This window comes from Erythrolamprus reginae, chromosome 11 (assembly GCF_031021105.1).
Source record: "Erythrolamprus reginae isolate rEryReg1 chromosome 11, rEryReg1.hap1, whole genome shotgun sequence".
NCBI lineage: Eukaryota > Metazoa > Chordata > Lepidosauria > Squamata > Dipsadidae > Erythrolamprus > Erythrolamprus reginae.
Window position 1 is genome coordinate 11,554,400 of NC_091960.1, and position 13,716 is coordinate 11,568,115.

Sequence of the window (13,716 nt, forward strand, 5' to 3'; positions counted from 1 at the left end):
AGGCGTTCTTAAGTAGAGGTACCACTTTATATCAAAAAGACCTTTGGTTCAATTTCCCCATTGCGAAAGAAAGTTTCACAGTTGTTGAAGTAGAACAAAACTGATGAACGTTTTGTCCATGCCAACACAATATCCAACAGGGCCATTTGGAAAAAAAACTCTAAAGAGACACACACACCCCAATTTATATTCTCCCAGGAGGAAAAACGTGTGAAAGTCGTTGAATGGGGAAATGGTTTAAATGAAAGAATAAATTAATTAATTAAATAGAATACCCTATGAGACTAGACTTTCAATCCTGGGCCTAGAAAGTTTAGAACTAAGACGCCTTAAACAAGATCTAAGTATTGCCCACAGGATCATATGCTGCAGCGTCCTGCCTGTCGGCGACTACTTCAGCTTCAACCACAACAACACAAGAGCACACAACAGATTTAAACTTAATATTAACCGCTCCAAACTTGACTGTAAAAAATACGACTTCAGTAACCGAGTTGTCGAAGCGTGGAACTCATTACTGGACTCCATAGTGTCATCCCCAAACCCCCAACACTTTACCCTTACATTGTCTATGGTTGACCTATCCAGATTCCTAAGAGGTCAGTAAGGGGCGAGTACAAGTGCACTAGAGTGCCTTCCGTCCCCTGTCCTATTGCTCTCCTATATCTCCTATACCTTTCTTCTATTCCTATATCTCTTCTTCTATTCTTTCATTGATATGTTCCATTACTATTGTTGTGATTCAGCCTGAGGCTCCTCAGGGACCGGCTGGATCTCTGCCGGATCCATGCCCAGAAGAGGAGGACAGTGAACAGGAGGGGGAGGACCAGGCAGACGGGGGAGAGGAACATCAGGAAGAGGAGGAGGGAGAGCAGCCTGAGACCCCCCGGGGGGGGCCTCCCCAGCTAGTAGCCTGGATTCATTGGATGAAGACGCACAGGCTATAATAGACATGAGGCAGCGACGAGCAGCTCAAAGACGGGGCCAATTAGAAAGGTATTTCCATCCCTGAATTGTCAACAGCTGGGTTTGGGTGTGGTTCTCCTCAGCAGGGTTGAAAAGGCAGGCCCGCCCTTACAGACTTGTGGAGAGTTATCATTTGGGAGTCCTGTGACCTTGCTTCGATTCTTGGCATCTCTGATCTTGGCTTGTGGCCTAGAAGTCTGGAAGACTTGGGAGAGGCGTGGGTTTTTATTATCTCCAGCGTGGTTTTTGCCAGCAAGAATCTTGTTTTATTGCCTGGCCTTCGTGAAACCTCTGTGAAGCTTCATAGTGTTCCTGTCTGTAAGAACAGTTTTTGTTACCTGTGTTTGCTTTGAATTATATAAACTGCCTTTGCTTTTTACCAGTGTGTCTGGGTACTCTTTTTGGTTGGTGTTGGCGTCTGGGGGGACCCAGACAGAACAACTATACCTTCTTTTCTATTATTTCTTAGATATATTTTACTATGAGTATCTCCTCTATAACCTTCATCATGTATTTTATTACGTGTATATAGATATATACCCACTAAAACCCTCATTGTGTATTGGACTAAATAAATAAGTAAATAAATAAATAAATAAAAATAAAATCTTCTATGTGTGCATGAACGAAATATCCAACAAAGACGTTTGGAAGGGAAGAGTCCAATGAGATCCTATGTTTATTTTGCCCAGGGGAGGGAAAATAAAGGTTTGAAAACTGTTAAGTTAGAAGATGGTTGAAGATCTCCGTGCATTGGGAAATATTTAATAGAGCAATTTGGAAGCAAGAGAGAATTTCTGGCAAAGCATCGCTCCAAGGAGAAACCAGTCTCCTGCTTTAATCGTGGTTTGTCATTGCTACCAATTCTGCCTCCACTTAATGTCCTCTGGCAATGTTCTGACTTTTTTAGAAAACTTTATCGATTTTCATACATTTTCTTTAAAAACAATAACAAGATTATGCTTTGAGTAGTTCTGCATTGGTGCATGAAAAGAACATTCGTATATCTACATTTCATCACAGTAATATCATTCAAAATTTATTTCTTTAACACAATAATTAATATAGTTATACATTTCTATTCACACATATATATATATAATTATGTCTTTCTTTTTACATATTGACATCTTTCATACCAATTTTAAGAGTTATCCATGATCTTCCTATTTGTGTTTTTTAATTCAATCCATTTGTGCCACTGTTCCCCCGTTTCATAATATTCTTTTTGATTCCTTTTGACCTCTTAGTTCCAATGTAAGCTTGTCCATCTCGGAACAATCATCAATTTTATTTATTATTGCCTTTTCTGGGGGGGGGAGGTTTCTCATTTTCCCCCCAAAATTGGGCAAAAGTCATCCTAGCTGCAGTTGTTATGTGCAGTATTAAATATTGATTCCCCTTACTATAATTTTCTTTATGTTCTGACATAATCACAATCACTTCCAACCTGTAGAATCCATGCCGGTATAATTCTTCTCCCAGAATAAACCTTGACATTACTAACTAACATACATTACTACCACAGCCAGGTGATAGGGAAAGCAAGTAGGATGCTTGGCTGCATAGCTAGAGGTATAACAAGCAGGAAGAGGGAGATTATGATCCTGCTATATAGAGTGCTGGTGAGACTACATTTGGAATACTGTGTCCAGTTCTGGAGACCTCACCTACAAAAAGATATTGACAAAATTGAACGGGTTCGAAGACGGGCTACAAGAATGGTGAAAGGTCTTAAGCATAAAACCTATCAGGAAAGACTTCATGAACTCAATCTGTATAGTCTGGAGGACAGAAGGAAAAGGGGGGACATGATCGAAACATTTAAATATGTCAAAGGGTTAAATAAGGTTCAGGAGGGAAGTGTTTTTAATAGGAAAGTGAACACAAGAACAAGGGGGCACAATCTGAGGTTAGTTGGGGGAAAGATCAGAAGTAACGTGAGAAAATATTATTTTTCTGAAAGAGTAGTAGATCCTTGGAACAAACTCCCAGCAGACATGGTTGGTAAATCCATAGTAACTGAATTTAAACATGCCTGGGATAAACATATAACCATCCTAAGATAAAATACAGAAAATAGTATAAGGGCAGGCTAGATGGATCATGAGGTCTTTTTCTGCAGTCTTCTATGTTTCTATGTTTCTATGTTAACTCCAAAACTTACAAACAGGAACAAAGCCCAGGTTTTGAAATTCTGGAAATCTAGTTTTTCATTCCCCACCGGCCCATGCAGAGTATTGTTATCTGTGCCAAAGATGCTTCGGTGATTCACCTGCCCTGCAGGCTTTGGTTCCAAGCAGCTTTATTTAGTAGTGGGAGGGGCGTGGGTCTTCCCAAAGGGTTGTACAAGCACTTCCTCCCCCTGGTATAAACGACAGCTCAGCTTCCTCCTGATAAAATTCAAGCGTGCTTTTTGTCAGAGCCGCGCATTGACTTAAGACGCCAGGCAAGAAGGTGGCGGAGAACAGCAATAACTCTGGTGCCCCACGAGGGCTAGAGATGGGAATGAGATTTCCAAAAGGTAGGCAAAAGATTTTGGTTTTCCCCAAAGTTGCCTGGCTGGATGTGTATACCAGCATTTGGCTTGTCCTAAGAGATGGAAATGTCTGGTTCTCTGTTAGAATGGAGCAAGAGAAAGAATTCAACCTCGCTCGGAGCTGCAGTTGAAGTCCTCGCCGTAGTTATGTACTAGTTGTTTGGTTTCCTGGTAGCGTTTCTGTTTGGGTGTAGCTGCAATGCAAGCAAGATTTCTCTAGTCTCAGGCCAAGAGGCCTTTTAGCCGAACTTTGGGCCTGTTTGAAGAAGAAAAAGTCATGATCGTCAGCATTTGAGCACCCAAATTATTTTTTTGTGGGGGGAATACGCTGATTCTGTAAACCACTTAGAAAGGACTGTGTAGTACTGTGAAGTCGTATATAAATCTGTTGCTATTTTGTTTGAATCACTAGTGCAAAATGTTTGTTTTTTAACATCTAAGACATGCACTTGGGGAAAAGGAATCCTCAATCTGAGTATTGCATTGGCAGTTCTGTGTTAGCAAAAACTTCAGAAGAGAAGGATTTAGGGGTAGTGATTTCTGACAGTCTCAAAATGGGTGAGCAGTGTGGTCGGGCGGTAGGGAAAGCAAGTAGGATGCTTGGCTGCATAGCTAGAGGTATAACAAGCAGGAAGAGGGAGATTGTGATCCCCTTATATAGAGCGCTGGTGAGACCCCATTTGGAGTACTGTGTTCAGTTCTGGAGACCTCACCTACAAAAAGATATTGACAAAATTGAACAGGTCCAAAGACGGGCTACAAGAATGGTGGAAGGTCTTAAGCATAAAACGTATCAGGAAAGGCTTAATGAACTCAATCTGTATAGTCTGGAGGACAGAAGGAAAAGGGGGGACATGATCGAAACATTTAAATATATTAAACGGTTAAATAAGGTTCAGGAGGGAAGTGTTTTTAATAGGAAAGTCAACACAAGAACAAGGGGACACAATCTGAAGTTAGTTGGGGGAAAGATCAAAAGCAACATGAGAAAATATTATTTTACTAAAAGAGTAGTAGATCGTTGGAACAAACTTCCAGCAGACGTGGTTGGTAAATCCACAGTAACTGAATTTAAACATGCCTGGGATAAACATAGATCCATTGTAAGATAAAATACAGGAAATAGTATAAGGGCAGACTAGATGGACCATGAGGTCTTTTTCGGCCGTCAGTCTTCTATGTTTCTATGTGGACTTCGACTCCTAAAATTTCCCAGGCAATATTGCCTGGGAGTTCGGAGTCCTCGCCTTTTCAAAGTTGCCAAATTTGAAAAACACGGGTCTGGTAGATATAGGCTGTTTTCGAGAAGTCTCCCATGGAAATGCTTTTGCAAAATTGTGATGGACAGCAGTGAAAAGGGTTTGCTAAACATTCATCTTAGTCCAAGATAGGGGTTAGTTAGGGGTTTTATGTGATATTCCAAATCTTATTTTTTCCTAAAGCGACTCTTGGCCTCCCAAGATGGGTCTAAAGGAGTTTCATCCAGGGCTGAAATATCTTTCTAATTGATTCAGTCCTCTGCCTTTAATATCAGCCTATCAAATATTAATCCTCTGGTGAAAGGGGTTTGTTCTTTTTCTCCCTACTCTCTCTGACCTGGAGATAGTCAAACTCACTCGAGCAAGGCCCATTCTTGCTCCAGTCAGGTTTACTTATCCGTAAGTGCATTGAACGTTTCAGTTTGAACAAGCTAAATTCGTGCGAACGAGAATATTGTTTAAGATCAAAACAGTGAGCCAAAAGAGAAAAAAACCACACTGGCAATAGAGTTCTCCGATCTGCAGAGAGGTTCATTGATTTTTGCTTTGGGCAAAAGAAATATCGAATATTTTTTCCCCACTGCCAGCTGTTGCTTAGGTTGGATTCTACTCTTCTGCCACATCTCCCAAAATACACTTATCCCAATGCCCCTCATTAATTGCTGTGCCCACAACACTTGTCATCCCCAAGGGGAGAAAGAAATAATTTGGGAACCACAGCCCACTGCTCTCCAGAAGCAAGAGAAAGGGCTATTCAGAGCCAGCCTTTTAATTTTTATTTTTTTTTTATGTTCAGGCTGCTGCAGAATTTTTAAAAATGCCAGGAGAGAGGCACTTCTGTGCTCGGAAATTTAAATGCTCTCTCCTAAGTGCACAATCTGAGTGATCATTGCCTAAAAATGATTAGTTGGGCATAGCTGCCCTGTATTTGATTGGAACCTGAAGCAAAGCAATTGTCCTGCCAGGCTCAAATTATGATTAATCATATTCATACGCTTATTGTTGTTTCCCTTCCATCTTAAAATGGAAGTTATTAATTTATCCTCTTCTTTTTCCCAGGGCCTCTGTAGAACTCATGTGGGGAGGGGGGCACTTAATTTGTCTCTGTAGAAGTCACGAATTGAAGCAAATGGACTTTCCTTTTGGTAGTAATGACCCATCCATAGATCTCACTCTTTCTTTCTTTCTTTCTTTCTTTCTTTCTGCCTTCCTTCCTTCCTTCCTTCCTTCCTTCCTTCCTTCCTTCATTCATTCATTCATTCATTCATTCATTCATTCATTTATTTATTTATTTATTTATTTATTTATTTATTTATTTATTTGGATTTATATGCCGCCCCTCTCCGAGGACTCGGGGCGGCTCACAGCATGTACAGAAAAACAGGAAACAATAATAACAATCCAATTATACCTTAAAAAACAATCTTAAAATTCTAATTTAAAACTGTCAATATCATTCATTCAGCAGTCAAACTAAGCATTCATCGGTCAGGGGAGAAGGTCTAAGGAACCCCAGACCTTGCAGCAAAGATGAGTTTTAAACTTTTTCGGAAGGCAAGGAGGGTGGGGGCAGTACGAATCTCCAGGGGGAGCTGATTCCAGAGGGCCGGGGCACCCACAGAGAAGGCTCTTCCCCTAGGTCCCGCCAGCCGACATTGTTTGGTCGATGGGACCCTAAGGAGACCAACTCTTCCGTTCCCAAAGCGAGAATTTAGCCATGTTCTGCTGGAAAATGCTACCTTTCCAAGAATCTACATTTGAAGTGTTGCTAGCAGTGTCAAAAAAGACCCTCCCAGCACAGGAGCATTTCCCCCTTTTATTTCTTGATCAGTTGGCAACTTTTAGGACAGGGTGATGTATCATATATCTTCTCCTCTATTTTTATATCTTTTCTTCTATCCTTTTCTTTATATGTAATACTACAGGTCTATTCTCTTCGATATGTATTGTGTATTGGACAAAATTAATAAATAAATAAAATAAATTAATGAGATGCAGAAAAAGGACCCACAAAGGGAGAGGGAGGGAGGAAAGGAGGGGAGATGAAAGCAGAGATTGTCCAGAGTGGACTTTAAGATTTGTGGACTTCAGTTCCCAGAATTCTCTAGCCAGCTATGGAGAAGTCTGGGGATTGAAGTCCACAAGTCTTAAAAAGTTGCCAAGTTTGAAGACCTCCGTCCAGAGGTTCATTCAAAGATGTTTGTTTTTTTCCCAAAAGGCAACTGGACTATATTTTCCCCCCTTTTGAAACCTTTTTGCCTTTTTGAAAAAGAAAAGCCCCTTTGAGATAATTATGGATCATCTGGATGACTTGAGAATTTTCACAGATTTTCTTCTCCATGTTAAGTTGTTAGGGGAACCAAAGATGCTTTTCCAAAAAGCAACTGGACTTTTGTTGTTGTTGTTCACTTGCTTGCTTGTTTGTTTCGCTTGAAGAGGTTTCATCCAGAAATCTTTTTCAGTTGCCATAGTCAAATAGTCAAAATTCAGTTCTTAGAGTCCAAGAGATCAAAACCGAAGAAGCTTCTTGAACGAAAAGGGAAAATCCTTCGAAGGAAATAGAAAGAAAATCCAAAATTGCCTTTTTGCGCGTTACCCACACACACTCACGAAAGCACCCGTGACCCGGATGACTGAGAACCTCCCCAGACCTCTAGGGCAGGGGGTCTCCAACCTTAGCAACTTTTAAGACTTGTTGGACGGCAATTCTCAGCTTTGTCTGCTGAGGAACTCTTTGGAGAATCGAAGTCCACCAGTCTTAAAAGTTGCCAAGGTTGGAGAGACCCCCCGCTCTAGGGGCAACTAGCGAGGGCGAAGGGCTTGGGGAGGGGCAAAGAGAGAGGGTCTATCCTCACCCGCCCGAGCTCCTAAATCTGACCATGTCCAAAATTTGGCAATCTCCCGCGCCGCTTCTACCTTCCAACGAGTAAGAACGTCCGAGGGGGTTTCCCAGTGACGCGTCGTTGGGGATTCCCTGCCACGCGCGGGCGGGCCACGCTTGGTCTGGCTCGCGTTGCCTGGGGGGCGGGGGTGTCTGGGTGTGTATGTGTGGCTGGGGGGAGATGTGCACCAGCCGTGTCGGACCAGAGGCGAAATGAGGAAGGGCCAGTCGGCGTTTCCCCACTGGCGGTCGCGCCCCGCCGGCTAATCGGAATCCCCGCCAGCCGCGCCCCGACGGCTTGCCCAGGAATGTCCCCGATGGCTCTTAGGGGGCAACCCTGGGTCTCGAGGGACGGTTGCGGCGGCCCACGCAAGAGGGGCTTTGCAAGGACAGCCCGGGGATTTCCGTGGGATGCCTAGAACAAATATGCGCGGGTGCGCCAGGGGCTCCGAAGCAAACTGCCGTTAGTTATAAAGACACAACTCACACACACACAAACCCAGCCAGCTGGGAGGGATTTGACGTCCCGAGCTTCAGCTTTTCTTATCCTTCTTAAGTCACTGAATCCTCTTTTAGGAGATCTAATTTGATGCGCTGCGTTGCAGAGTCTTGCCTCCCCCCACCCCACCCCCAACGAGGAAGATTAATGCACTTGCGATGCTCTTTCATAAAATCTAGAAAGAGTGCAGACAGGGTGATTAGGGGGCTAGAGGCTAAAACATTTGAAGAACGGTTGCTGGAATTGAATATGTCTGGTTTAATGAAAAGGAGGACCAGAGGAGACCAGTGTTCCCATATCTCAGGGGTTGCCACAAAGAAGAGGGAGTCAAGCTATTCTCCAAAGCAATGGAGGGTAGGACAAGAAGCAATGGGTGGAAACTAAACAAGGAGAGAAGTAAACTTGGGGCGAAAACTCAGGGGTCATGGTTAGTTTAATGAAAAGAAGGACCAGGGGAGATATGATAGCAGTGTTCTAACGTCAGGGGTTGCCACAAAGAAGAACGAGTCAACCTATTCTCCAAAGCACTTGAGGGTAGAACAAGAAGCAATGGGTGGAAACTAAACAAGGGGAAAAGTAACTTAGAACTAAGGAGGAATTTCCTGACAGTCAGAACAGTTAATCAGTGGAACAGCTTGCCTCCAGAAGTTGTGAATGCCCCAACACTGGAAGTTTTAAAGCAGATATTGGATAACCATCTGTCTGAAGTAGTGTAGCCTAAGCAAGGGGTTGGACTAGAAGACCTCCAAGGTCCCTTCCAACTCTGTGGTTGTTGTTGTTGTTGTTGTTGTTGTTGTTGTTATTATTATTATTATTATTATTATTATTATTATTATTATTATTATGTCAGTGCAACACAGCAAACGAGATCACTATGCTGGATTTCGTATTTCATCACCAGTTGGGTGCTTCCCAAGCACCTAGGACTGCGTGATGTAGGGCGAATTATGTTTGCCGATCCCAGTAAAGCGGCCTTTTGCAATTGACAAATGGAGATTTTGTCAATTCCGATGGTTTTCAAATGTCCACTGAGATCCTTTGGTACTGCGCCCAGCGTGCCAAGTACCACTGGGACCACTTTCACTGGCTTATGCCAGAGTCGTTGCAGCTCGATTTGGCATAAGCCAGTGAAAGTGGTCCCAGTGGTACTTGGCATTGTTATTGTTATTGTTGTTGTTGTTGTTGCTGTTGTTTTGTTGTTTTGTTGTTGTTGTTGTTGTTGTTATTATTATTATTATTATTATTATTATTATTATTATTATTATTATTATTACAATGGGGACTGGAATTTCCATTGCTAAGCAAGGGCGTTGTTAAGTTAGATGTGTCCAATTATATGAACTGTTTTGCCATGGTTGTTAAATGAATCACTGCAGTTGTTGTTATGCTCATGGCGGGAAACCATTCACTTCTACTAAGTAATTTTTAAAAAAACTCTTCCAACTCTGTTAATTTGTAAAAACATTTAGCTTTTGAGCAAAATCGGACCATCTGCCCCACATTTGGAACCTGGGCACGGTTTGACGGTTGCGTTGTAAGAACGAAAATTCCGGGGCGAAGTGAAACTTTTGACAAGTGAGTTTTGCTCCATTGTACAGCTGTAAAGTGAATGGCGGCAGCTGTTAAGTGAGTAACCTGGTCGTTCAAGTGAATCTTGCTTCCCCATTGAATTTGCTTGTCGGAAGCTCATAAAAAGAGGATCACGTGACCCTGGGACACTGCACCCATCATAATGTATTTTGACCACATGACCATGAATTCATGGGACATTTGTGAATGTGAAAAATGATTGTAAGTTACTTTTGCAGTGCCATTGTAACTTTGAACAGTCAGTAAATGGACTGTTGCAATTCAGGGGTGACCTGTAAAACTACTTCTCCAATAACCCTGGATCCCTAAGGCTGGGTCTGCAGAAAATGACCCTTTCCTTCCATGTGTTCATCCTCCCCGGAAGAGGAATGCTGCTGGTTCAGATTGGTTTAGGTGAACTGGTAGCAGCAGGCTGTGGTTAGGCCTACCTACTCACCCAGGTATAATGCCATACCTCCGGGACCAGCAGCTAATTAGGTCCCACAGAGTTGGCCTTCTCCGGGTCCCGTCGACTAAACAATGCCGTTTGGTGGGACCCAGGAGAAGAGCCTTCTCTGTGGCGGCCACGGCCCTCTGGAATCAACTCCCCCCAGGGATTCAAATTGCCCCTACTCTTCCCGCCTTCCGTAAGATGTTGAAGACCTATCTATGTCACCAAGCATGGGGGGAATAACTATCTTGTCCCCCCAGCACCACCTTTTTTCTGACTGTAATATATGAGAATGGTATGATTGTGTAGTAATGATCTTTTTTTTTAATATGTATGGGTTTTAAATTGCTTTTAACTTATATTGGATTTGTACTTTGTATATTGTATTGCTGTTGTTGTGAGCCGCCCCGAGTCTTCGGAGAGGGGCGGCATACAAATCTAATAAAACCTAAACTTAAACTTAGCCATGTTTTCATGGCTGGGCACTTGTGCAGAAGGCACGCATGCGGGCAATGTGTGGAGGTGGCTCATGTGAGCAAAGCAATCATGCACTGTTAGCACTATGCACATAACTGATTGGGTTTGTTCATATATAAACAAACTATCCATGTATGTTTAAATGAATTGTAACACTATAGCTTTAAGTGTTAGTGTTGCAGTTAGCCATGAGAGGGAGCCAAAAGCATCTCTCTCTCCCTCTCCTTCTCTCTCTCCCCCTTTCTCTCCCTCCCTTTTCCTTTTCCCCTCTCCTTCTCCCTCCCTCTCTCTCTCTCTGATTACTCTCTGCTATTACTATTATGTCCTCAGTGCCTGCTTTGTGCTAAATGCTGGTTTATGTATTTGTAAGCTGGACAAGTAAGATATACGGTATGTATATGTATTGAGTTATTTAACTGAGTGTGCCTAAAACTGTTCTTGACTAAGATATTTGCCAAAGTAAATAATATTTATACTCTTGGCTTGTCTTACTGAACCATTATTCATATCTCTGGGCTTTCAGCTGGATATCTGCTAGGCCTCCAAGCTTCCTCTGTGCATCCTTGGTAACTCCAGGGTCACTCTGCACAATCTTTAACACTTCAACATATGTGCGCAAACACACATTTGCAAACCGGTAGGGAAGGTAAGTGAAAACCACCCCTGATCCTCACCTGTATGAAATATTCCTGAGCTTCTGTCTACACCTTTCCAATCCATTTCCTTCGTGACTCCAAATTCCAGTATTGCCGCGGAAGACGTTAGCAGGAAAAGAATGATGGCCCTCCACACCCAGTGTGATTTACGGCAAGTTATTACCGGGAATGTAACTCTAGCTCAGATGTCACTTTGATTTCTTGCCATTTGGTTATTTATTTATCCCTCAACGGCTCCCGCCCTGCAGCGATCTCCAGAAGGGGTAAGACGCAGCCTAGGATGGAAGAAGGATAGGGCCTTGCAAACCCAAAAGGTGGATTTAAAGAAATGGGGAGGAGGGTAAATAATAATAATAATAATTATCATTATCATTATCATTATCATTATCATTATCATTATCATTATCATTATCATTATCATTATCATTATCATTATCATTATCATTATCATTATCATTATCATTATCATTATCATTATCATTATCATTATCATTATCATTATCATCATCATTATTATTATTATCATCATCATCATCATCATCATTATCATTATCATTATTATGTGAGTACAACACAGCAAACGAGATCACTATGCTGGATTTCGTATTTCATCACCAGTCGGGCGCTTCCCAAGCACCTAGGCCTGCGTGATGTAGCGGCGAATTATGTTTGCCGATCCCAGTAAAGTGGCCTTTTGCAATTGACAGATGGAGATTTTGTCAATTCCAATGGTTTTCAAATGTCCGCTGAGATCCTTTGGTACTGCGCCCAGCGTGCCAAGTACCACTGGGACCACTTTCACTGGCTTATGCCAGAGTCGTTGCAGCTCGATTTTTAGATCTTCGTAGTTCACTAATTTCTCTAGCTGCTTCTCCTCAATTCTGCTGTCCCCTGGGATATTATTATTATTATTATTATTATTATTATTATTATTATTATTATTATTATCTTGTTTTTCAATAATTCAACTGTCACCTGGTATGGCAACATCAATGATCCACCCTTTTTTCTTCTCCACAATCTTGAGGTCTGGTGTATTGTGTTTATTTATTTATTTATTTATTCATTCATTCATTCATTCATTCATTCATTCATTCATTTATTGGATTTGTATGCCACCCCTCTCCGTGGACTCGGGGCGGCTAACAACAGTGACAAAAACAGAATGTAAAAATCCAATACTAAAACAGCTAAAAACCCTTGCTATAAAACTAATCATACATGCAAACATACCATGCATAAATTGTAGAAGCCTAGGGGGAAAGATTATCTTAGTTCCCCCATGCCTGATGGCAGAGGTGGGTTTTGAGGAGCTTGCGAAAGGCAAGGAGGGTGGGGGCTATTCTAATCTCTGGGGGGAGTTGGTTCCAGAGGGCTGGGGCCACCACAGAGAAGGCTCTTCTCCTGGGCCCCGCCAACCGACATTGTTTAGTTGACGGGACCCGGAGAAGGCCCACTCTGTGGGACCTAACTGGTCGCTGGGATTCGTGCGGCAGAAGGCGGTCCCTGAGATAATCTGGCCCAGTGCCATGAAAACAACAACATATTGTTGTTTTTGTTGTTGCTCTTGCTCTTGCTGTTGTTGTTATCGTTATCGTTATCATTATCATCTTCTTGTTTTTCATCAATTCGAATCTGGGCGGTTCACAACCAAAGAGAACAAGACATACAGTATTAATATTAGAAGGTCTTAAAAAAAGGAACAATTTAAAAACAATTTAAAATCCATAACTAAACCACAGGTATCATTTATGGCCAAATCTCCAAGGTGTGTCCTGTAATCAATGGACCCAGGCCTTCTGGAAAAGTCAGGTCTTTACAGCTTTCCGGAAGGCCAGTAGGGTGGGGTCTTCTCTATCTGTGTGAAATTTGCAGACAGGTTTAGTGAGAAAGGGGGCATTGTCAAGGATGTGAAAGTTACAGCTGTGCAGAGAGGCACGTATCTTAAGAAGCTGGTGTCTACGTGATGTTTTGATGCCTGTTCCGTCAAGGCTTGCTTTCACGCTAATAATGATCGCTGCGGGGTGGATTTTTCCGCAAGCTACTCTCTCCCCAAGGTCATATGGTGTGTACCATCTTATGAATAAGCCTAACTACGGTCAAGACTTACTGGCTGGCAACCACCAGCAGAGGCTCTCCAAGATTTCAAGCAAACATCGCAGAAACATTGCCTGGAAATTTTGCCCATCTGACAGGAAGATGCCTAGATGGTGGAAATGTTATTCTAAGGATTATTATTACACTGGTACCTCTACCTAAGAAAGCCTCTACGTACGATCTTTTCTAGATAAGAACCGGGTGTTCAAGATTTTTTTGCCTCTTCTCAAGAACCATTTTCCACTTACAAACCCGAGCCTCTGAAACTGTAACCGGAAAAAGCAGGGAGAAGCCTCTGTGGGGCCTCTCTAGGAATCTCCTG

General features: G+C 42.4%; 2 protein-coding genes across 2 annotated transcripts in view; both read left to right on the forward strand.

Moving 5' to 3' along the window:
- The window catches only part of LOC139173994 (IgGFc-binding protein-like), an 842,349-nt gene that overhangs the window by 539,815 nt on the left and 288,818 nt on the right, over positions 1-13,716 (forward strand). The gene's annotated exons all lie outside the window — the stretch shown is intronic.
- Positions 3,403-13,716, forward strand: part of NFKBID (NFKB inhibitor delta) — a 56,302-nt gene continuing 45,988 nt past the window's right edge. Inside the window, exon 1 of the mRNA XM_070763992.1 lies at positions 3,403-3,490. Coding sequence (XP_070620093.1) covers positions 3,469-3,490 — 22 coding nt within the window. The 5' untranslated portion in view covers positions 3,403-3,468. The remainder of the gene's footprint in view (positions 3,491-13,716) is intronic.